A 26,540-nucleotide genomic window follows, 5' to 3' on the forward strand; every position below is an offset into this window, starting at 1 on the left:
CCATCGACTTAATTGCCGCTCGACCTCCCGACCGGGATGGCAGCGGAATGGGGCACCCCTCCGGGTGGGAAGTCATTGTGGGGGTGGAGCTAGCACCTATTACCGTTTTTGATAGTTTGTAGTTAAATTAAGATAGTTTTGATTTTAGCAGTTTTTTAAGGTTAGCGTCAGTTTAATAGAGCCGTTCTTTTTTCTGCCACCATATGCCGGCTGATTCGGCATCTTAACCAAAGCTTTTCATTACAGGTGTGCTATGGTTAGGGTCAAATAAATAGCTAGCAATTTTCTGCCAAATTCAAGTCTCCGTGTCTTTATTTATGGGTATAAGAGGTAACGAATGCTTACTTAGAACGAAGGGGTCCACCAAATGTCACTAGGATGTTTATACACATTACAGCAGACCGCGTCCCCTTTTTACACATTACGGCAGAGAGTGCCCCCCTTTAAAATATTAGATAGATAGATAGATAGATAGATAGATAGATAGATAGACAGATAGATACTAGACAGACACATAGATACATAGATAGATAGATAGATAGACAGACAATCACACATAAAAAGAAAACTCACTTTAGTTCCTCTGTACTGGTCGCGGGCAGTCTCACTTTTGTTCCTGATCCTGAGTCCTGTCAGGTGATGAGATGGCTCCTGGCGGTACTGCAGTCAGCAGTGACTGCAGCTCTCAGCTTCCGAAGTTGTCCTTTGCTGGTCCCGCCCCCACACCTCCCCTTACTAGCATCACAGCGCTGTCACAGGACGGGAGGAGGTGGGGCTGGAGTGGGGGGGGACAGAAGTTCTGCGATCCAGGCTGCCGGCTGCCGCTGCTTGTACAGTGATAGGCGCAGCGGCAGCCGGCAACAACAGCACACAGTGAAGGGATGCAGTGTAGGGAAAGCGCCTCTCCTGCCTTGCGCCTACCTGCACTGCATCCCTTCGCTGAGCGGGTTCCGCCGGCTCTGGTGCTAGGGTAATTTCACACTGCAAGCAATGGGTGCCTGCCTTATATAACAGTGTTATTACTGGGGTGCTAGGGTAAATTCACAAGCTAAACACTGACCACCCGATTAAATAACCCTGCACGTAATAGATGTCAGTAGAAGCATACAGGCCCCCCACCTTTTTTTTTAAGTACACTATAGGATATATTGTTTATGGTAGGTGGGAAGTGGACAGAACTGCTTTATATTACATGTATATTACAAATACCTAGCATACACAGTGCAGACAATGGATCTCTGGGTGTATAGGCGAGTCAACGTAATGTGATGACATCACACTGTAGTCATGCAATGTTACTCTGGGAACATTTTGGACAGGATGCATTTCTTTGTGGGGCCCATCCAAGGGTCCTTTGGTACCCACGGGGCCCTAGGCAGGCACCTAGGGTTGCCTTATGGGAAATCCAGGGCTGCACTAAGGGAAGGATTAGGGTTAGGCTGCGGGGGTACGGGAGGTTAGGTTGTGGGAGGGGGATGTTAGGATTAGGGTTAGGGTAAAACACTTACTGGGATCCATCGGGATTCTGTCCACCGGGATTCTGATGTCGGTCTTCTGACGGTTTATTTTTCGTACTCAACTCATAATGGAAAATGTCCTCAGGAGGAGTTGCAGGTTCTCTTTATAAAAGCAGATTCTCTTCTGTTACAGCACTTGAAAATATTACAGTAAACATTATGGGGGGGGGGGGGGGTAGTAAAAAAAAAGTAAGTTTTCGCCCTATTCAATAGCGGGGAGGTTTTTTCACCTAGGAAAAAAATTTTAGCAGGAGGGAAAAATGTGCATTGGCAAATCCACATGTTTGTTCACCTGCGCCGGTGAAAACGTGGGCCGTATTTGCCGATTTTGAGGCTTTTTTCGCCAATGCCTTTTCACTTTAAAAAGAAAAGGTGAAAAAGTATCTGCGAAAATGTCTTAAAAACGGGCGAAAACAACCCGCAATTGAATAGGCAGGGGGGCAAATTCAATAGCTCCAAGATTACCGGAGCTAATTGAATACCCAACAATTACTTTATTCTGTGTGTGAAACAAATGAGTAATGGACAATGTCAGTGGACTGACCTGTTATCAGGGCCACAGACCTAGTTTATTTTGCTTGGATCTGTCTCCAGGTTTAATAGTTTGTTTGCCTTACATAAAGATTACATATGCGTGTGCTAGCCAACACTACACAGTCTTCGTTTCTTTTAGAGCTGTGTTAATATTTTGGGACAAACATTTCCTACACTTTACAATGTTAAAAGCAAAGTTTGTGCGGCTGTGGGGAATACAGTGAATGTCACCTACCTCCTGATGTGCCAATGTCAATTCCAGGGATCACATCAAAATTCTTGGTGTTATGCTGAGTACACACTGGCCGATATATTGCTCGTCATAACGACAAACAATGAGGGGCGGATCTACTATGAAACTAAAGATTCAGGGACCCTAATCCCGGAGCGGACCTGAAGCAAAATAAGATTATTTTAGTGATAGAATCATCACTCGTCTCACTTGTTCATTTTAACACCAAAAATCAGATTTTCATCTCCTGTGTTTCTGTACTCGTCACCAATAACACCATGACAACCAGGCTTCTAGTACAGTATAGCTGCTATTACAGCTTGGATGTGCATCTCGAGAGCTGCTGGGAGTTGTAGTCTAGCACAGTGATTTGTGTTCTGTAAATAGTGTGAAACGTGTATCAGATGAGCGGGTTCAGTTCTCAGAGAACCGAACCGTACCGAACTTCACCATTCGAGTCCGGATCCGAGTCAGGCTCGGGTTTTCCCACCTGACTCGGAAACCAGAACGAGGCAAAACGTCATCATTCCGCTGTCGTATTCTCGCGGGGTTTGGATTCCATATAAGGAGCCCCGCATCCCCGCCATTTTCACTCCGGCATTGCAGAGTGTAGAGAGAGGACATGTCTCCGTTCTCTCAGTGTCCGTGCCTTGTGCTAAATCTGTCCAGTCACAGTGGTTGTGTCCTCTGCTGCCATATGTCCAGTGCTGTTCAGTGGTGCTGTGTTGTGCTGCATCAGTTCAGTGGTGGTGTGTTGTGCTGCATCAGTCACAGTGGTGGTGTCCTCTGCTGCCATATGTCCAGTGCTGCTGTATAATAAGTCCCTTACAGTGTTGCTGTGTTGTGCTGCATCAGACCAGTGGTAGTGTCCTGGCCATCAGTCAGTCCAGTGACCATTCACAGTGGTGGTGTCATCTGCTGCCATATGCCCAGTGCTGCTGTATAATTATCTGTGTTGTCCTGCATCAGACCAGTGCTAGTGTCCTGTGCATCAGTCATTCCAGTGACCAGGCAGTCACAGTGGTATACGCTGCTGCTATATGTCCACTGCTGCCGTATAATAATAATAATAACAACAACAACAACAACAACAAGTCTCTTACAGTGTTGCTGTGTTGTGCTGCATCAGACCAGTGGTAGTGTCCTGGCCATCAGTCATTCCAGTGACCAGGCAGTCACAGTGGTATACGCTGCTACTATATGTCCACTGCTGCCGTATAATAATAATAATAATAATAATAATAATAACAACAACAACAACAACAAGTTCCTTACAGTGTTGCTGTGTTGTGCTGCATCAGACCAGTGGTAGTGTCCTGGCCATCAGCCATCAGTCATTCCTGTGCCGCATATTGTGTTATATAACTCCAAAAAAATAATGGAGAACAAAAATTTGGAGGATAAAATAGGGAAAGATCAAGAACCACTTCCTCCTAGTGCTGAAGCTGCTGCCACTAGCCATGACATACAGTAGACAATGAAATACCATCAACGTCGTCTGCCAAGGCCGATGCCCAATGTGATAGTTGAGGGCATGTAAAATCCAAAAAGCCAAAGTTCAGTAAAAAGACCCAAAAAAAAAGAAATTTAAATCGTCTGAGGAGAAATGTAAACTTGCCAATATGCCATTTACGACATGGAGAGGCAAGGAACGGCTGAGGCCCTGGCCTATATTCATGACTTGTGGTTCAGCTTCACATGGTGATGGAAGCCCTCATCCTCCCGCTAGAAAAATTAAAAGAGTTAAGCTGGAAAGAGCACAGAAAAGAACTGTGCGTTCTGAGATGGTTTCACAAATCCCCAAGGAGAGTCCAAGTGTGTCGGCGGTTGCGATGCCTGACCTTCCCACCACTGGACGGGAAGAGGTGGCTCCTTCCACCATTTGCACACCCCCTGCAAGTGTTGGAAGGAGCACCCACAGTCCAGTTCCTGATATTGAAATTGAAGATGTTACTGTTGAAGTACACCAGGATGAGGATATGGGTGTTGCTGGCGCTGAGAAGTTGACGATGAGGATTCTGATGGTGATGTGGTTTGTTTAAGTCAGGCACCGGGGGAGATACCTGTTGTCCGTGGGATGAAGAAGCCCATTGTGATGCCATGGGGCGGATCCAGAAGAAAATGATAGGGGGGGCACCATGGAAGGGGCAAGTACATTTGCGTGCGGCTTCGGTGCATGTGAGGTGGCGCTTCTTATACAATGCCCACAGTTGTAGCGCTCATTATGCAATGTCCACTGTACTGGTAGTGCCCCTTATATAGACCCCATAGTAGTGGTGCCCCTTATGCAATGCCCGTATTGCCCCCAGTAGTAATGTTTGCTGTAGTAATGCCCGCAGTCATTTAGTGAGTGTGGCCAATTAAAATGAGACGTGATACACAGACATATGCCCCCAACAGTGCAGTGCAAAATCCACAATTGCCCCCACAGTGCCAGATCCACAATTGCCCCCACAGTGCCAGATCCACAAATGCCCCCACAGTGCCAGAACCAAAAATGCCCCCACAGTGCCAGATCCACAAATGCCCCCACAGTGCCAGATCCACAAATGCCCCCACAGTGCCAGATCCACAAATGCCCCCACAGTGCCAGATCCAAAAATGCCCCCACAGTGCCAGATCCAAAAATGCCACTACAGTGCGAGATCCAAAAATGCCCCCACAGTGTCAGGTATACAAATGCCCCCACAGTGCCAGGTAAACAATTGCCCTCACAGTGCCAGGTAAACAATTGCCCCCACAATGCCAGGTATACAATTGCCCTCACAGTGCCAGGTATACAAATGCCCCCACAGCAGGTATACTATACAAATGCCCCCACAGCAGTTCTGCAGCTGCTTACCGCTGCTGCTTCTCTGCCGGCTCTGAGGGTGTCAGAAGGAGAGCGCGGCTATGTCTGGCGGCATGTAGGACTTCAAACTAGCCGCCGGCAGCTGGTTTGAAGTCCGCAACACGCCGCCAGATAGCTGCGCTCTCCTCCTGACAGCTGAGACATGCTGCCGCTGGACTGAGCGGCAGCGTGTCTCAGTGACACATGCGGGGGGGGTGGATGGGGCCACAAATGACAGGGGGGGCACGGGCACGAGTGCCCCCCCCCCCCCCCTGGATCCGCCACTGGTGATGCCTGGGCAAACTACCACACCTCTTCGGTGTGGAATTATTTCTCCACAAATCCGGACAACAGGTGTCAAGCCCTCTGTTGCCTCTGTCAATCTGTAATAAGTAGGGGTAAGGATGTTAACCAACTAGGAACATCCTCCCTTATACGTCACTTGCAGCGCATTCATCATAAGTCAGTGTCAAGTTGTGAAACTTTGGGTAAGAGCATAAGCAGTTCACTAAATTCCTTCTTCCTCCTGTACCCAAACTCCTGCAAGCCACACCACCAACTCCCTCAACGTCAACTTCCTCCTCAGTCAGGAACATCAGTAGTCCTGCAGGCCATGTCACTGCCAAGACTGAGGATTCCTCTCCTAACCGGGATTCCTCCGGAGGATCCTAGAGTGGTACACCTGCTGTTGCTGCCGCTGCTGTCGTTGCTGCTGGGAGTCAATTGTCATCACAGAGGGGAAGTCGGAAGACCACTTGTACTAGTTAAACTAAGCAAATGACTGTCCAACAGTCCTTTGTGAGGAAGATGAAATATGACAGCAGTCACCCTGTTGCAAAGCGGATAACTGAGGCCTTGACACTTATGTTGGTGTTAGACGTGCATCCGGTATCCGCCATTAGTGCAGTGGTATTTAGACAATTGATGGAGGTATTGTGTCCCCGGTACCAAATCCCGTCTAGGTTCCACTTCACTAGGCAGGCGATACCGAGAATGTACAAACACGTCAGAAAAAGAGTCACCAGTGTCCTACAAAATGCGGTTGTATCCAGTGTCCACTTAACAACGGACATGTGGACAAGTGGAAGAGGGCAGACTAAGGACTATATGACTGTAACAGCCCACTGGGTAGATGTATGGCCTCCCACAGCAACAACAGCAGCGGCAACAGTAGCAGCATCTCGCAAACGCCAACTCATTCCTAGGCATGCTACGCTATGTATCACAGCTTTCCGTAAGAGGCACACAGCTGACAACCTCTTACGGAAACTGAGGGACATCATCGCGGAATGGCTTACCCCAATTAGATTCTCCTGGGGATTTGTGATATCGGACAACACCACCAATATTGTGTGTGCATTACATCTGGGCAAATTCCAGCACGTCCCATGTTTTGCACATACAATTAATTTGGTGGTGCAGAATTTTTTGAAAAATGAAAGGGGCGTGCTGGAGATGCTGTCAGTGGACCGAACAATTGCGGCCCACTCTCGACATTCAGCCACTGCGTGACACTACTAGATGGGCTTAGTCATACAGCAACCTCGGTGCACCTTTTTTTCTTCTTTGCATCATGTGCTGTTTGGGGCCTTTTTTTTTTTAGATTTACCCTCCTGTCTGCCACTGCAGTGCCACTCCTAGATGGGCCAATTGTTTGTGTCGCTTGGCTTAGTCATACAGCTACCTCATTGCACCTCTTCTACATCTTTGCATGAGGTGCTGTTTGGGGCCTAGTTTTTGAAAAGTGCCATCCTGTCTGACACTGCAGTGCCACTCCTAGATGGCCCAGGTGTTTGTGCTCACACTTGTGTCGCTTGGCTTAGTCATACAGCAGCCTCGGTGCACCTCTTTTTCTTCTTTGCATCATGTGCTGTTTGGGGCCTTTTTTTTATATCTGCCCTCCTGTCTAACACTGCAGTGCCACTCCTAGATGGGCCAGGTGTTTGTGCCGCACACTTGTGTCGTTTAGCCTAGTCATACAGCTACCTCGGTGCAACCTTTTGGCCTAAAAACAATATTGTGAGGTGTTCAGAATAGACTGAAAATTAGTGGAAATGAATGTTATTGAGGTTAATAATACCGTAGGATCAAAATTACCCCTACATTCTGTTATTTTAGCCATTTTTATGTTTGTTTTTTTAAATCGTCCAGATCCAAAACCAAAACGAAAACACGAAAGGGTGGTTTTGGCAAATCCAAGCCAAAACCAAAGCACGAAAGTGGAATTAGAACCAAAACCAAAACACGAAAAGTGCCAGCCGCACATCCATAGTTTAAACTAGAATTCCCGACACCCTGCAGTACTTCTCTGTGTGACAGTGGCAGCAATGGCGGAGCCTGAGAGGGCCTGTCCTAGGAAGGAGACTGGGAGCAATGAAAGGTGAGAAGTAGCTCGGGACAAGGAGGCATCTAATACCCCTTTTCCACCTGAGTACCAGGTCCGATCCGGGATGTTTAACTTGGCTACAACCCGTGTCGGCCCCGTCGTTTCCACTGCACTTCGACACGGGTTATTCCCGGGTTGGATCTGTTTCCACTTAACCCGGGTAAGCTCTGTAAAAGCCTATTGATGTCATTAAAAATGGACTTTTGACTGTCTCATCAAGTTGATGTCACGAAAATGAACAAAAGGGTGGGGCCTGCTCACAGCAAGCATTGCAGCAATGCAGACCACCGATGCAGTAGCTGTGTCTAGCATGGAGTTGCAGACTGTTTGCAGTTTTTTGCTGCTTTTATCTGCTACAGACAGCTTGATGCAGCTTCTTACACTGTGCTACCTACTGCTGAGCTGGAGAAGGAGGGCTCAATTCTTTGCCGAGAGGGCTAGTTCTCGACGCAACTATTTGAAAAGGAGGAGAGCTCTGATATCAGCCACAGTTACTTCTCTCATAAGAATGAGCTCTACACCAAGCCGAAGAATGTGGGTGAGAGATGGCAGACATGGAGAAGCATTCATGCAGACCATTGTAGCATATCAGGAGGAGCAGTGGATGGCACATTTCAGGATGTCTCGTGCTACATTCTACTATATTTTGGAACTACTGTCCCCCACAATCACCATGCAGACCACCAGGTTCCGGAAGCCCATTGAGCTGAGCAGGAGATTAGCGATTGCTCTCTGGTGGTATGCTACCCCTGGAGAGTATCGCACAATTTCCTGTTTATTTGGAGTAGGGATTGGCACGGTCTGCAAGATTGTCTACCACGTCACGTGGGCATTGCTGGATACCATGTACATTAGCTTTATTTCCTTGTCACAACGACAGCGGCTAGCTGAGACTATAAAAGGATTTAAGAAGCGTGGCTTCCCACAGTGTGCTGGTGCGCCCCCCATGACAACCCAGCAGACTACTGCAATCGCAAGGGTTGGCATTCCATTGTCCTGCAAGCCTTAGCGGACCACAAATACTGGTAAGCACTGTTTTACTAATGTGTTGTTTTACTAATGTGTTTGAAATAGGCTTGGGCTTTTTTTTTTGATGATGCATAAACTGTAATAAACCTTTATTTTTAGTTTCACAGATGTCTTCACAGGGTGGCCCGGGCGGTCACATGATGCAAGGGTTCTCGCCAACTCCGATCTTTACAGTATTGCTGAGGACAAGCTCGGTGGATGGCTTTTCCCTCGAGAGGTAAGATTATTTACTCCTTAAACTAATGTTCACCCATAAACCAATATTCACGTTTTACCCCTGGAATAATATTAATATTTTATTAACAGAAATCGGTGATCGTAGATGGTGTGGACATCCCTGTCCACCCCATTGGTGATGCAGCATACTCGTTACAGCGCTGGCTGATGAAGGGCTACACCCAGCATGTTCAGTTATCTCCCGAACAGACATCCTACACCCATGCCCTAAGTTCGGCCTGTATGGCAGTAGAGAATGCGTTTGGGCGTTTAAAAGGACGCTGGCGCTGCCTCATGAAGAGGAATGATGTGGACTTGAAAATCATGCCAGATATAGTAGCAGCCTGCTGCATTCTACATAATATATGTGAGATACAAAAGGAAAACTTTCTCCCCGAGTGGAATGTACATGATCATGGGGCGGGGGTCACTGTACATGATGCATCAGGCTGGGTGGGGGGGCATGACATAGGTGGCGAGCGCATCAGGGCCACCATTGCAGCCAATCTTCCCTCAATGTTGCAGTAGATAGAGAAGACAGAGGGGTATATTTACTAAGGTCCCGATTTTGACCGAGATGGTGTTTTTTCTTCAAAGTGTCATCTCGGGAATTTACTAAACTCAAATCACGGCAGTGATAAGGGCATTCGTATTTTACACCTGTAATTTGGTAGAACTCGGTCATTTACTAAAAAGTGTAATTCACAAACACTGCCGACAATAGCCAAACACTGGCGTGAAAAAATACCAATCGTGAAAAAGTGCTAAAATAAAATAGACCTGCTTTTTTTTACCGTGTTCTGATTAGTGATGAGCGGATTCGGTTTTACTCGGTTTTACTCGGTTCTCAAAACGGCATCTTATTGGCTCACGGATGTCACGTGTTTTGGATAGCCAATAAGATGCCGTTTTGAGAACCGAGTAAAACCGAGTAAAACCGAGTAAAACCGAACCTCGCTCATCACTAGTTCTGATAGGCATGCACGGATCCATGAGATCCGTGCATGTTTATCAGTGGGAAGGGGTGTTAAATTTGCCAAAAAAAAATGCGTAGGGTCCCCCCTCCTAAGCAAAACCAGCCCCGGGCTCATTGAGCCGGTCCTGGTTGAAAAAATATGGGGAAAAAATTGACCGGGGATCCCCCATATTTAATCAACCAGCACCTGGCTCTGCGCCTGGTCCTGGTTCCAAAAATACAGGGGACAAAAAGCGTAGGGGTCCCCCGTATTTCTGAAACCAGCACCGGGCTCCACTAGCCAGATACATAATGCCACAGCCGGGGGACACTTTTATATTGGTCCCTGCGGCTCTGGCATTACATACCCAACTAGTCACCCCTGGCCGGGGTACCCTGGAGGAATGGGTGCCCCTTCAATCAAGGGGTCCCCCCCCTCCAGCCACCCAAGGGCCAGGGGTGAAGCCCGAGGCTTTCCCCCCCATCCAAGGGCGGCGGATGGGGGGCTGATAGCCTTTTTGACAAAATTTGAATATTGTTTTTAGTAGCAGTACTACAAGTCCCAGCAAGCCTCCCCCTGCAAGCTGGTACTTGGAGAACCACAAGTACCAGCATGGGGTGGAAAACCGGGCCCGCTGGTACCTGTAGTACTACTACTAAAAAAATACCCCAATAAAAACAGAAGACACACACCTTGAAAGTAAAAGTTTAATTCATACATCCACACCTCCAAACATACATACTTACCTATGTTCACACGAGGGTCGGTCCTCTTCTCCATGTAGAATCCATGGGGTACCTGTTGGAAAAATTATACTCACATAATCCAGTGTAGATCGGTCCTCTTCTGTTCTATTTGTAATCCACGTACTTTGCAAAATAAAAAAACGGACACCCGACCACGCACTGAAAGGGGCCCCATGTTTTCACATGGGACCCCTTTCCCCGACTGCCAGGAACCCCCCCTGACTTCTGTCTAAGAGGGTTCCTTCAGCCAATCAGGGAGCGCCACGTCGTGGCACCCTCCTGATTGGCTGTGTGCTCCTGTAGTGTATGTCAGGCAGCACACGGCAGTGATACAATGTAGCGCCTATGCGCTCCATTGTAACCAATGGTGGGAACTTTGTGGTCAGTGGTGAGGTTACTTTCGGTCAACCGCTGACCACAAAGTATTTTTTTAGTAGTAGTACTACAGGTACCAGCGGGCCCGGTTTTCCACTGCATGCTGGTACTTGTGGTTCTCCAAGTACCAGCTTGCGGGGGAGGCTTGCTGGGACTTGTAGTACTGCTACTAAAAAAATATATTCAAATTTTGTCAAAAAGGCTATCAGCCCCCCATCCGCCGCCCTTGGATGGGGGGGGACAGCCTCGGGCTTTACCCCTGGCCCTTGGGTGGCTGGAGGTGGGAGACCCCTTGATTGAAGGGGCCCCCACTCCTCCAGGGTACCCCGGCCAGGGGTGACTAGTTGGGTATGTAATGCCAGAGCCGCAGGGACCAATATAAAAGTGTCCAACGGCTGTGGCATTATGTATCTGGCTAGTGGAGCCCGGTGCTGGTTTCAGAAATACGGGGGACCCCTACGCTTTTTGTCCCCCGTATTTTTGGTACCAGGACCAGGCGCAGAGCCCGGTGCTGGTTGATTAAATATGGGGGAACCCTGGTCAATTTTCCCCCCATATTTTTTCAACCAGGACCGGCTCAAAGAGCCCGAGGCTGGTTTTGCTTAGGAGGGGGGATCCCACGCATTTTTTTTTTTAATTTTAACAATGTTTTTTCTCTGACGTCCTAGTGGATGCTGGGGACTCCGTAAGGACCATGGGGATATAGCGGCTCCGCAGGAGACAGGGCACAATAATAAAAGCTTTAGGATCAGGTGGTGTGCACTGGCTCCTCCCCCTATGACCCTCCTCCAAGCCTCAGTTAGATTTTTGTGCCTGGCCGAGAAGGGTGCAATCTAGGTGGCTCTCCTGAGCTGCTTAGAATAAAAGTTTAAGTTAGGTTTTTTTCTTTCAGTGAGACCTGCTGGCAACAGGCTCACTGCTACGAGGGACTTAGGGGAGAGAAGTAAACTCACCTGCGTGCAGGATGGATTTGCTTCTTAGGCTACTGGACACCATTAGCTCCAGAGGGAGTCGGAACACAGGTCTCACCCTGGGGTTCGTCCCGGAGCCGTGCCGCCGACCCCCCTTGCAGATGCCGAAGTTGAAGAGGTCCAGAAACAGGCGGCAGAAGACTTTCAGTCTTCATAAGGTAGCGCACAGCACTGCAGCTGTGCGCCATTGTTGTCAGCACACTTCACCAACAGTCACCAACTGTCACTGAGGGTGCAGGGCGCTGGGGGGGGCGCCCTGGGCAGCAATGTATAATACCTTTTTATGGCTAAAATACATCACATATAGCCCTTGAGGCTATATGGATGTATTTAACCCCTGCCAGATCTCACAAACTCCGGGAGAAGAGCCCGCCGAAAAGGGGGCGGGGCCTATTCTCCTCAGCACACGGCGCCATTTTCCTGCTCAGCTCTGCTGTGAGGAAGGCTCCCAGGCTCTCCCCTGCACTGCACTACAGAAACAGGGTTAAAACAGAGAGGGGGGGCACTTATTTGGCGATATGATTACATATATAAAAATGCTATAAGGGAAAACACTTGTATAAGGGGTTGTCCCTGTATAATTATAGCGTTTTTGGTGTGTGCTGGCAAACTCTCCCTCTGTCTCCCCAAAGGGCTAGTGGGGTCCTGTCCTCTATCAGAGCATTCCCTGTGTGTGTGCTGTGTCGGTACGTGTGTGTCGACATGTAGGAGGACGATGTTGGTGAGGAGGCGGAGCAAATTGCCTGTATTGGTGATGTCACTCTCTAGGGAGTCGACACTGGAATGGATGGCTTATTTAGGAATTACGTGATAATGTCAACACGCTGCAAGGTCGGTTGACGACATGAGACGGCCGGCAAACAAATTAGTACCTGTCCAGGCGTCTCAGACACCGTCAGGGGCTTGTAAAAACGCCCATTTACCTCAGTCGGTTGACACAGACACAGACACTGACTCCAGTGTCGACGGTGAATAAACAAACGTATTTTCCTTTAGGGCCACACGTTTCATGTTAAGGGCAATGAAGGAGGTGTTACATATTTCTGATACTACAAGTACCACAAATAAGGGTATTATGTAGGGTGTGAATAAACTACTTGTAGTTTTTCCTGAATCAGATAAATTAAATGAAGTGTGTGATGATACGTGGGTTTCCTCCGATAGAAAATTATTGGCGGTATACCCTTTCCCGCCAGAAGTTAGGGCGAGTTGGGAAACACACCTTAGGGTGGATAAGGCGCTCACACGCTTATAAAAACAAGGGGCGTTACCGTCTCCAGATACGGCAGCCCTCAAGGAGCCAGCTGATAGGAAGCTGAAAAATATCCTAAAAGTATATACACATATACTGGTGTTATACTACGACCAGCAATCGCCTCAGCCTGGATGTGCAGCGCTGAGGGGGCTTGGTCGGATTTCCTGACTGAAAATATTGATACCCTTGACAGGGACAAGATTTTATTGACTATAGATGCATTTCTATATATGCGAGATGCGCAGAGGGATATTTGCATTCTGGCATCAAGAGTAAATGTGATGTCCATATCTGCCAGACGAAGACACGACAGTGGTCAGGTGATGCAGATTCCAGACGGCACATGGAAGTATTGCCGTATAAAGGGGCGGTCCATCGGACCTGGTGGCCATGGCAACAGCTGAAAAATCCACCTTTTGTTACCCCAAGTCACATCTCAGCAGAAAAGGACACAGTCTTTTCAGTCTCAGTCCTTTCGTCCCCATAAGGGCAGGCGGGCAAAAGGGCCAGTCATATCTGCCCAGGGGTAGAGGAAAGGGAAGAAGACTGCAGCAGGCAGCCCATTCCCAGGAACAGAAGCCCTCCACAGCTTCTGCCAAGTCCGCAGCATGACGCTGGGGCAGTACAAGCGGACTCAGGTGCGGTTGGGGGTCATCTCAAGAGTTTCAGCACGCAGGGGGCTCACTCACAAGTGGACTCCTGGATCCTACACGTAGTATCCCAGGTGTACATTGGAAATTCGAGACGTCTCCCCCTCACAAGTTCCTGAAGTCTGCTTTACCAACGTCTCCCTCCGACAGGGAGGCAGTATTGGGAACAATTCACAGGCTGTATTCCCAGCAGGTGATAATCAAAGTACCCCTTCTACAACAAGGGAAGGGGTATTATTCCACACTATATTGTGGTACTGAAGCCAGACGGCTCGGTGAGATCTGAAATATTTGAACACTTACATACAAGCGTTCAAATCAAGATGGAGTCACTCAGAGTAGTGATAGCGAACCAGGAAGAAGGGGACGATATGGTGTCACTGGATATCAGGGACGCTTACCTACATGTCCAAATTTGCCTTCTCACCAAGGGTACCTCAGGTTCGTGGTACAGAACTGTCACTATCAGTTCAGACGCTGCCGTTTGGATTGTCCACGGCACCCCGGGTCTTTACCAAGGTAATGGCCGAAATGATGATTCTTCTTAAAAGAAATATGGACGCTTTCCTGATAAAGGCAAGGTCCAGAGAACAGTTGGAGGTCGGAGTAGCACTATCTTAAGTAGTTCTACGACAGCACGAGTGGATTCTAAATATTCCAAAATCGCATTTTTTTCCGACGACACGTCTACTGTTCCTAGGGATGATTCTGGACACAGTCCAGAAAAGGATGTTTTCTCCCGGAGAAGAAAGCCAGGGAGTTATCCGAGCTAGTCAGGAACCTCCTAAAACCAGGAAAAGTATCAGTGCATCATTGCACAAGGATCCTGTGAAAAATTGTGGTTTCTTACAAAGCGATCCCATTCGGTAGATTTCACGCAAGAACCTTTCCGTGGGATCTGCTGGAAAAATGGTCCGGATCGCATCTTCAGATGCATCAGCGGATAACCCTGTCTCCAAGGACAAGGGTGTTTCTTCTGCGGTGGCTGCAGAGTGCTCATCTATGAAAGGGCCGCAGATTCGGCATTCAGGACTGGGTCCTGGTGACCACGGATGCCAGCCTGAGTGGCTGGGGAGCAGTCACACAAGGAAAAAATTTCCAGAGAGTGTGATCAAGTCTGGAGACTTCTCTCCACATAAATATACTGGAGCTAAGGGCAATTTACAATGCTCTAAGCTTAGCAAGACCTCTGCTTCAAGGTCAGCCGGTATTGATCCAGTGGGACAACATCACGGCAGTCGCCCACGTAAACAGGGCGGCACAAGAAGCAGGAGGGAAATGGCAGAAACTACAAGGATTCTTCGCTGGGCGAAAAATCATGTGATAACACTCTCAGCAGTGTTCATTCCGGGAGTGGAAAACTGGGAAGCAGACTTCCTCAGCAGGCATGACCTCTACCCGGGAGAGTGGGGACTTCATCGGGAAGTCTTCCACATGATTGTAAACCGTTGGGAAAAACCAAAGGTGGACATGATGGCGTCCCGCCTGAACAAAAAACTAGACAGATATTGCGCCAGGTCAAGGGACCCTCAGGCAATAGCGGTGGACGCTCTGGTAACACTGTGGGTGTACCAGTCAGAGTATGTGTTCCCTCCTATTCCTCTCATACCAAAAGTACTGAGAATCATAAGAGGGAGATGAGTAAGAACGATACTCGTGGTTCCGGATTGGCCAAGAAGGACTTGGTACCCGAAACTTCAAGAGATGTTCACGGAAGACCCGTGGCCTCTACCTTTAAGAAAGGACCTGCTCCAGCAGGGGCCTTGTCTGTTCCAAGACTTACCGCGGCCGCGTTTGACGGCATGGCGGTTGAACGCCGGATCCTGAAAGGGCATTCCAGATGAAGTCATCCCTACCCTGGTCAAAGACAGGAAGGATGTAACCGCAAAACATTTTCACCGCATTTGGTGAAGATATGTTGCGTGGTGTGAGGCCAAGAAGGCCCCTACAGAGGAATTCCAACTGGGTCGTTTCCTACATTTCCTGAAAACACGACTGTCTATGGGCCTAAAATTAGGGTCCATTAAGGTTCAAATTTCGGCCCTGTCGAATTTCTTCCAGAAAGAACTGGCTTTAGTGCCTGACGTTCAGATGTTTGTAAAAGGGGTACTGCATATACAGCCTCATTTTGTGCCCCAGTGGCACCTTGGGATCTCAATGTTGTTTTGAGTTTCCTAAAGTCACATTGGTTTGAACCACTCACCACTGTGGACTTAAAATATCTCACATGGAAGGTGACGATGCTATTAGCCCTGGCTTCAGCCAGGCGTGTGTCAGAATTGGCGGCTTTATCATATATAAAGCCCTTACTTAATTTTTCATTCTGACAGGGCAGAATTGAGGACTCGTCCTCAATTTCTCCTTAAGGTGTTTTCTGTTTCTCACATGAACCAACCTATTGTGGTACCTGCGGGTACTAGGGACTTGGAGGACTCCAAGTTACTTGACGTTGTCAGGGCCCTGAAAAATATGTTTCCAGGACGGCTGGAGTCAGAAAATCTGACTCGCTGTTTAGCCTGTATGCACCCAACATGATGGGTGCTCCTGCTTCTAAGCAGACGATTGCTTGCTGGATTTGTAATACAATTCAGTTTACACATTCTGTGGCAGGCCTGCCACAGCCAAAATCTGTAAAAGCCCATTCCAAAAGGAAGGGGGCTCATCTTGGGCGACTGCCCGAGGGTTCTCGGCTTTACAACTTTTCCGAGCAGTTACTTGGTCAGGGGCAAACACGTTTGCTAAATTCTACAAATTTGATACCCTGGCTGAGGAGGACATGGAGTCTCTCATTCGGTGCTGCAGGGTCATCCGCACTCTCCCGCCCGTTTGGGAGCTTTGGTATAATCCCCATGGTCCTTACGGAGTCCCCAGCATCCACTAGGACGTCAGAGAAAATAAGATTTTACTTACCGATAAATCTATTTCTCGTAGTCCGTAGTGGATGCTGGGCGCCCATCCCAAGTGCGGATTGTCTGCAATACTTGTACATAGTTATTGTTACAAAAATCGGGTTATTCTTGTTGTGAGCCATCTTGTCAGAGGCTCCTTCGTTGTTATCATACTGTTAACTGGGTTCAGATCACAGGTTGTACGGTGTAATTGGTGTGGCTGGTATGAGTCTTACCCGGGATTCAATATCCTTCCTTATTATGCACGCTCGTCCGGGCACAGTATCCTAACTGAGGCTTGGAGGAGGGTCATAGGGGGAGGAGCCAGTGCACACCACCTGATCCTAAAGCTTTTATTATTGTGCCCTGTCTCCTGCGGAGCCGCTATATCCCCATGGTCCTTACGGAGTCCCCAGCATCCACTACGGACTACGAGAAATAGATTTATCGGTAAGTAAAATCTTATTATTTTTTACAAAAGATGCACAATGAAGCCCAGCACGGATCTCACAGATCCGGCCGAGATTCATTGTGTTAAAGTCGGCAGTGTTTTACAATTCACTCACGTAAAACACTGCCAAAAAATACGAATGACATCGACATCGGTAAATACGAAAATGCAGAATACGACAGCTTAGTAAATTAGTCGTAATAAATTCAAAAAGTTGCAATTTTACACTTTCGATGTCATTCGTGATTGAACTTTAACCTCATTCGGAAAAATACGAATTTTAGTAAATATACCCCAGACAATTTTTTGTGTCCAAACAGTTTTCTGCTTATTTTGTTTTCTACAATTTTTCAGTTATAAAAATTGTTCAAAAGTTATAAGTTATTATATGTTTGCTTTTAAACAGTTGGCACACGTTGTCTGAGGTAACAATATAAAGTATTGACGTGAAACAGAACACTCAGTAAAAATCCCCAAAACGCAGAGGGTCTTCAACATGTGGCTCTCCAGCTGTTACATAGTTACATAGTTGTTGAGGTTGAAAAAAGACAGATGTCTATCGGGTTCAACCTGGATAATAAATGTTGTTGTTTTTTAATCTTAATTAATTGCTGTATCTTGAATTTATCTAATCCATTTTTAAACGTATTGATTGAGTCCACCATTACTACCTTCTCTGGCAAAGAATTCCAAATCCTTACTGTTCTTACTGTGAAGAACCATTTTCTCCACTGTGTATGGAATTTTTTTTCTTCTAACCTCGGGGGGTGTCCTCGTGTCCTATGTAGTGTTTTTTCTGATAAACAAATCGTTTGATAAATCCTTGTATTGTCCCTTAATGTATTTGAAAATATTAATAATGTCCCCTCTCAGTCGCCTCTTTTCCAGTGTAAACAAATCTAAACTTTTAAGTCTAGTTAATCCAGTGCCTCTAACCCCTTAACCAGTTTGGTGGCTCGCCTCTGAACCTTTTAGAGTTCTAAGATATCTTTTTTATAGTAAGGTACCCAGAACTGCACACAATATTCCAGGTGTGACCGCACCAATGATTTATACAGTGGCAGGATTACACTCTCATCCCTTGTCTCCATTCCCCGTTTAATGCATGCTAACACCTTATTTCTTTTGTTGCTGCATTTTGACATTGCGTACTGCTACCAAGTTTATTGTCAATGAGCACTTCCAAATCTTTTTCAACTACTGTTATCCCTACATTTTCCCCATTTAGTTTATAGGCTGCCTGATTGTTCTTAGTCCCAAAGTGCAGAACTTTACATTTGTCTGTATTGAACCTCATTCTCCATTTATCCGCCCAGACCTCAAGTCTTGATAAGTCATTCTGAAGAGACTCAACATCCTTGTCTGAATTAAGTACTCTACATAGCTTAGCATCATCTGCGATAATTGATACTGTGCTTTCCAGTCCCTCTCCTAGGTCATTAATAAATAAATTAAACAACAGTGGTCCAAGTACTGAACCCTGTGGTATTCCACTGAGCACTGAAGCCCATTCAGAGTACATCCCATTAATCCCCACTTGCTGTTCCCTATTGAACAGCCAATTATTCACCCAAGTACAAATAGTGTCCCCTACCCCAAGCTCCCTTAATTTGAGAATTAGGGGGACATTTACTAAGCAGTGATAAGAGCGGAGAAGTGATCCAGTGGAGAAGTGGCCCCATCAACCAATCAGCAGCTCTGTATAATTTTATAGTATGCAAATTATAGGTGTTACTACAGTGCTGATTGGTTGCCATGGGCAACTTCTCCAATTGCTCACTTCTCCGCTCTTATCACTGCTTAGTAAATGTCCCCCTAAGTCTCTTATGTGGAACTTTGTCAAAGGCCTTAGCGAAGTCCAAAAAGATCACATCCACTGCATGACCCTGATTAATATTATCGCTCACTTTCTCGTAGAAGCTTATTAAGTTAGTTTGACAGGATCTGTCCTTCACAAAACCATGCTGATTCCTAGTGATAACCTTGGAGGTATCCAAGTACTCAAGTATGCTGTCCCTTAATATACCTTTAGTATTTTCCCCACTATAGATGTCAAACTTACCGGTCTATAGTTACCTGGGTGAGTTTTAATACCCTTTTTAAATATTGGGTCTACCTCTGCTATACGCCATTGTTCCTGATCTAATTGACTCTCTGAAAATCAAATATAGGGGTCTCGATATCTCTACATTAAGTTCCATAAGAACCCTGGGGTGCAGTCCATCTGGCCCAGGAGATTTATTTATCTTAATTTTACTTAGTCTCTCCCGGACTACATCCTTGTTTAACCAAGTACCTAGCATTGGGTCATTTTCGTAGCTTATGTTATGCTCTACTCTTGTCAACCTGTCCTCATTCGTGAATACTGATGAAAAGAATGTATTAAATAAATCTGCTTTATCCCTATCATCATTAATCAAGACATCCAACTCACCCTTTATTCTCCCTTTTTAACCTTTTTTCCGTTTATGTACTTGAAGAACTTTTTGGAATTTGTTATACTCTCCTTTTCGATTTGTTTTTTTGTTTTCTATTTTTGCTGCTCTGATTTTTTTTTCTTGCATTTTGTGTTACATTCCTTGTGGAACTGGAATGATTCCACTGTTCCGTCAGACTTAAATGCTTTGAAAGCACACTTTTTTTTATCCATTTGTTCCTTGATCCTCTTATTAAACCACATCGGTTTGAAATTCCTACTCCTGTTTTTGTTGACTTTGGGAATATACAAATTAGTGTACTTATTGAGTGTAGTTGTAAAAACATCCCACATTTCAGCAGGTATTCTTACCTTGCAAGACAGTTTCCCAATTGATGTCCTCATTGCTTGTTTCAGCAATATGAAATTGGCTTTCTTAAAGTTAAAAGTCTTAGTTAGACCCTTATATTGTTGTTTTTGAAAGCTGATATTGAATGTAATCATATTGTGATCGCTATTTCCTTGGGTCTCCCCTACTTTAGTATTTGATATTATTTCCTCATTATTAGTTAATACTAGGTCCAGTATAGCCCTATGCCTAGTTGGTTCCCCGATTACCTGGGACAAGTAGTGATCTTTAAGCATATTACCCCTAGCTGTATTTACTGTTTCGGTGTTCCAGTTCATGTCTGGGTAATTAAAGTCCCCAACGATAATGACGTCCCCCATACTTGCAGCTTTTTCGATTTGCTGCCAGAGTAGTAATTCGTCAGACACACTAATATCTGGTGCCACTCGAAATCTCAACCCACAATGACTCCACGTTATCTCCAGTCCCCTTGTAAATGACTTCCTTTAAATACGGTTTTAAGAAAGGTTTAACATATAGACAAACACCCCCTCCCTTTTTATTAGTCATATCTCTCCTGAAGAGGGTGAACCCCTCCATGTTTGCCGCCCAGTCATGTGAATCGTCCCACCATGTCTCTGTAATGCCTATTATATCATATTGGTCATTAAGTGCAATTGTTTCTAATCATCTAAATCATACACTTTAGTTTGGTAATTCCCTGATCCGTGAGTTTTGTTGTGGATAACATTTCCTTAGGAATCTGAGTTTCCCTTAAATTACCATCGCTGACTATTTTTCTCCCCCTCTCCTCCCCCATTATACTTTATACATCCCATTTTTCTTCGCTCTCTAGTTGTCCCACTAATTCTTTCTAATCCCTCCCCCCAGGCACCTAGTTTAAAATCTCCTCCAACCTTCTAAATATCCTTCCCCCCAGCACCGCTACCCCCTCTTCATTCAGATGCAATCCATCGCGACAAAAAATATGGCGCCTTACTGAGAAGTCTGCCCAGTGTTCTAAGAACACAAACCCCTCTTTACTGCACCAGTCCCTGAGCCACACATTTACCTCCCTAATCTCCCTCTACCTCCCTGGACTAGCGCGTGGCATAGGTAATATTTCGGAGATCATTACCTTAGATGTCCTTGCCTTTAGTTTTTGGCCTAGGTCCCTATAATCTTTCTTAAGGACATCCCACCTACAACTAACTTTTTCATTGGTGCCAACAGACACCAAGACCGCCGGGTCATTCCCTGGCCCCTCCCAACAATCTTTCTACCCGGTCCGCAATGTGCCGTACCCGAGCACCCAGGAGACAACAGACTGTATGGTGATCACGGTCCCGGTAGCAGATTACCCTGTCTGTTCTCCTGATAATAGAATCCCCTAATACCAATATCTAGCTGGGTACCTTGCTTTCTTTTGTTCCCGTTGTCCTGGAGGGACCGCTCCTCCGGTTGCTAGAGGGAATGGTCTCCTCCAGTGCCGTCATTTCCTCACTGTCCTCCCCAGAATCTTTGTCCAGTCGGGCGAATTTATTGGGGTTTGGCAGATCGGAGATGTCCTGTCTCACCCTTTTCTTCTTCCGTCTAACCGTGACCCAGCTAGCTACCTGATTTTCCTCGTCCTCGTCTACCGGTGGCCCCCCTGAAACTCCTCCACCATTCTATCTAAACTCCGTATAACGGTTTGCTCTAGATCAGTTACCTGGGCTTCCAGGGCAACCGTTGGCATACACCTCGCACAAATGTATTCACACTGGGCCGGTTGCTCCAGGTGCACATACATCTTGCACGACATGCACTGAGTGAGATCCTCAATGACGGCCACCCCCATTTTGTTTAAGAAAAAAAAAACTCTAACTCCTTGTACCTGTAGAAAAACAATACAGTACAATACAACGATACAGACTATGCAATACAATACGAACAGTACAGACTATGCTACACAATACGATACTATAGCCTAGCTGTGGAGGGAAACAATTAACAACACAGTAAAGTAAGTGGCAATGCAATGTATAAAAGATGTATCAATAGAAAACAGTCAATAAAACAGTCAATACTAACTATAATAAACAATACAGTACTATTACCTAGCTGTGAAGAAAAACAATGGTCACAACAGTACAATTACAGAACAGTAATTGGTAATTTAAATCAAGGACAGGGGGAGAGAGAAAAGAAGAAAAACACTTATGTACTATACAATATACAGTAATTCAAGGACAGTAATATAATAAAGTAGGTAATATGATACTTATCTGTGGGGGCCCTGTCCTGCGGCACCCCTGTACCTCCTCACTTCTCCTCTTAATGATGGGTCAGCTGTCCTGCAGTCCGTGAGGCTCAGGCTTCCCTGCTGCTGCTCAGTCTCCCTTCAGCTGCTCAGTCTCCGGCTTTCAGGAACTACATGTCCCAGCATGCCTTGCTATGTATATCCACAACAGCTAGAGGGCCACACGTTGAAGACTCCTGCCCTAATGTTTGGCAGGTATCAGGGTAACCCCAATATTTGGATCCCACTGCCGCACATCCTTGAGGTAACATTATAAAAGAGTAAAGTGCAAACAGAACACTCTGTAAAAATCCCCATAACGTTTGGCTTTGTAGGTATCAGGGTAACCCCAATATTTGGATCCCACTGGCACACATTTTTGAGGTAACAATATAATAACATAGTAAAATGCTAACAGAAACCGTAACACAACATTTTTATCAACAGCTGCCCTTATTTAAGGCAATTGTCTATACACTGGATATTCTGAAGATTGCGGGATTTGTGTTGTGGGATTTGAGGGAGGCTCATAGTTGTATGGACCATATAGGTGCTGTGGGTAGGCTGTGTTTTGCTGTGTGTGCTTGTGTGGTAGAGTACGTGCAAACATGCATTCAAAAAATGACATCTGCCTATCATGCATGACCATTAACTGTGTCATAAATGATTGATGCATTTCCTTTTCGGGTGCAAGATATCTCTCAATTCTTGCATCTTCCTGGGAATTCAGCTCACTATCCGCCTCACGCAGGTGATCCACGATAATGGACGTCATTGCTCTGACCGTTTTTCTGTTTTGTTCAGTTTCTTTTTCCGCTGTGGAACGTTATAGACTGCGAAGGGGATGAAAAAAAATTAAATCAGCAATGATTATATATAAAAATAGCAGTGGTAGCATATACGTGTTTGTGGCCTTCTCCCACCTGCACACTAGCTATACTCTGCAACATTACCATGCGCCAATCATTGACAAGGCAAAACCACAGTATTGACTGGAGCACCCTCACTGCTACTGAAATAGCTAAAACTTGCTGAGAAACTCGCAGCCCTCCAGCTGTTGTGGAACTACACATCGCAGCATGCCTTTACATAGAGTTTGTATAGCGACTGCTGCAACTGTGGCAGGGCATGCTAGGATGTGTAGTTCTACATAAGCTGGAGGGCCTGGAGTTTTTACACCCCTGCTGTACAGTAGTTTGTATGTATGTAAATGTTTGTAAATGGTAATACTTACTACTTGAGCACAAAATTGTGGTCTTGGGGGTTTGCGACGTCTCCGCCTAAGACTCTGGTACGTCCTCAATAGTTGCGCTGATGGAATCATCGTTGGTGGTTGATTCTTCGAAACTGCTGTCCGATATATAAGCAGCGGGGATGGTGGGCTGCATTGTGAGCTGGGAAGGCTGTGCTGTGTTTCCTCACGGTCAGAGCCGGCCCTAACCAATAGGATGCCCTAGGCAAGATTTTGGCTGGTGCCCCCTAGCACCGCTGCTAGTTCTGCAGGAGATACCTGGCATGAGTCAGCTGGCAGCTCTGCTAACGTCGGACGCCTTTTCTTTATGAAAATGCATCTTATTTGCATTACTATGTGGCTACTGGCTAGGTTGCACAAGCAGCTTCTGCTGATTAAAATGATATGCAGCATGCCTATATTCTGTGTGTGACTGCGGCTGTATCTGCATACGAAATGCTACATTACAGTGATTTCCAGGAATACACAAATAATATAGGCATGCCGCATATCATTTTAATCAGCAGGAGCTGCTGGTGCCCCTAAGCATACCAAATGCCTATGCTTAAGGCCGGCTCTGCTCACGGTCCTCGTCTACTGACATCTGGCAACTGGCACTGCTGGATGACGATAGTGCTATGGGATTTGGTATCACAATTTTGCCGAAAGACACTATCATAATATGCCCATTCCATACGCCCAGCGCCACCTTCCTTGTGGTTATGGTCATGTACTTTAGTAAATTGTCTGCATAGTGCCTTCAATTTGTTAACGACTTGTTGCTTTGGTTTTTTGGATGACTCTTTTTGCCAGCATAAGGGATATGTTCTTATACACATCAGCATCCTTAACTGTTCCAGTCACCTGCCTTCTAATTTCTTCCTCTCCCCGAATATTAAGCAGCTCTTTTATCTCTGTGTCTAACCAGAAACTCATTCCGAGTTGATCGTAGCTGTGCTAAATTTAGCACAGCTACGATCAGGCACTCAGACATGCGGGGGGACACCCAGCACTGGGCTAGCCCACCCCGCATGTCAGTGCCGGCCCCCCCACAGAAGTGCAAAGGCATCGCACAGCGTTGAGTAGCTCCCGACCAGCGCAGCTTTAGCGTGCTGGCTGGGAGCTACTCGTCGCTCCCCGGCCCGCAGCGGCTGCATATGACGTCATGCAGCAGCTGCGGGCCACTCTCCACACGGTCCGGCCACACCTGGGTTGGCCAGACCGCACCCATGAAACGGCGGCCAAACGCAGCCGTTCCGCCGCCTCCCGCCCAGTGACCGCCTCTGCCTGTCACTCAGGCAGAGGCGATCGCAGCCCAGCTACGGCCTTCGGCCGTCTGGCACGCATCTGCGCACTACGGTGCCGGCGCATGCGCAGTGGGTACCTGTTCACACTGCTGTGATAAAAAGCCGCGAGCGAACGGGTCAGAATGACCCCCCATGTGCACTGCAGGGGGAGCAGATATAACATGTGCAGAGAGAGTTAGATTTGGGTGGGGTGTGTTCAAACTGAAATCTAAATTGCAGTGTAAAACTAAAGCAGCCAGTATTTACCCTGAACAGAAACGATATAACCCACCCAAATCTAACTCTCTCTGCACATGTTACATCTGCCCCCCCCCCCCCCCCCTTGCAGTGCACATGGTTTTGCCCAACTGCTAACAAATTTGCTGCTGCGACCAACTCTGAATTACCCCGTGTCCTCTCTTTTTTTAACGGTTGGGGCTGAGTCTCCGGATGTTTCCCGCCTTATCGCGAGTCACTGTGTAGTCGGCGCGTGGTTGAGCGTCCCTAATCACCACGCACCGGCTTTGGTGTGCTGCAATCCTACTGTCCACTGCCACCAATGAATCAATGTGTGTGCCACATACAGGGGGGGTTTATAATTACATATACTAGCAACAATTGCTCCCCAGCTTATCCTCACTATATCCTGCATGTGGGTTCCATATTAGAGGGAATTTAGGGGATAGTTGAAATAGTGGGGTGCCACAAGTTGTGCCGGCTTCTGGGAAACAAGGAGGATGTGGCTGAGCTTGAGTATAGTACTGTGGGGAGAGAGTCACCACTGGCGGAAGAAAGCGATGATGACTATGACAGTTTAACAGGGTGCGGAGAGGCAGAGGTATGGGACTGGAGGCGGGGTGGGGTGCAGGGCTGGGAAGAGGCTGAGTGTTTGTCCTGTTGCTAGGTACTGTAAAAGATTGTCAGGTAACTGCCTTCAATGCCCGCTGCTGTCACCGCACACTGCCGCCCCTCTCCTATCACGCTGACTGCTTCTGCACGTATCATAATACTTGCCTCATACCTGGCTGCATTATATGTACATGAAGTACACACCGTATAGCCAGTGGTGAGTGGGACTGGAGCAGGGATGTGCAGTCAGGGGAGGCAGGGGAGGCAGTGCCTCCCCTGTCATTAATTATTAAAATAATAAAAAGAAGATAGTTATGACACATATTCTGTGTCAAAAGCATCTTCTTTATTGAATCTTAATAATTTTACTGCTTTAAAGCAGTTTGGGAGGCACTGACAGCAGGTGCCTCCCGTGGATAATGGGAACGGGACAGTGCGGGGGGCGGAGCCTAGCACTGGGCTGTAAAAGCCCATGAAAAAACTTAGGGAAAGTGGCACTGTTCCAAGTGCCTCGCTGACAGGGACAGCACCCCCATGTCAGCGAGGCACCTGTGATTGGACAGCGGATCCAGGGCTGGATCCGTTTGTCCAATCACCCACATGCGGCGCTGGAGGCGGCAGGTCCCGGCGTTAATGATAGCCGGGAGTAGCAGTGGGCAGTGTGTCCCACTCCTCCAGGGTACCCCGGCCAGAGGTGACTAGTTGGGAGGGTAATGCCACGGCCGCAGGGACCAATATAAAAGTGTCCCCCGGCTGTGGCATTATCTCTCTGGCTAGTGGAGCCCGGTGCTGGTTTTAAAAATATGGGGGACCCCTACAACTTTTGTCCCCTGTATTTTTGGAACCAGGACCGGACTAAGAGCCCGGTGCTGGTTGTTTAAATACGGGGAACCCCTGTCCAATTTTTCCCCCAGTATTTAAACAACCAGGACTGGCTCAAAGAGCCCGAGGCTGGTTATAATTAGGAGGGGGGGACCCCACGCATTTTTTTTTAACCCATTCAGACCCTTCTTTATTAAGTTAATGGAAGCCCTGGACAACAAAATTGCATTCATGTCCTCCTCCCACTCCCTTCCCAGTCCCAAACACTAA

The 26,540-nt window shown here is 46.9% G+C and overlaps 1 protein-coding gene across 1 annotated transcript in view; it reads left to right on the plus strand.

Moving 5' to 3' along the window:
• Positions 1-26,540, plus strand: part of LOC134934687 (ganglioside GM2 activator-like) — a 63,026-nt gene that overhangs the window by 10,084 nt on the left and 26,402 nt on the right. Inside the window, exon 2 of the mRNA XM_063930060.1 lies at positions 8,636-8,745. Within this exon, the coding sequence (XP_063786130.1) occupies positions 8,636-8,745 (110 nt within the window). The remainder of the gene's footprint in view (positions 1-8,635; positions 8,746-26,540) is intronic.

The sequence above is a fragment of the Pseudophryne corroboree genome, chromosome 6 (genome assembly GCF_028390025.1).
Source record: "Pseudophryne corroboree isolate aPseCor3 chromosome 6, aPseCor3.hap2, whole genome shotgun sequence".
Lineage (NCBI taxonomy): Eukaryota > Metazoa > Chordata > Amphibia > Anura > Myobatrachidae > Pseudophryne > Pseudophryne corroboree.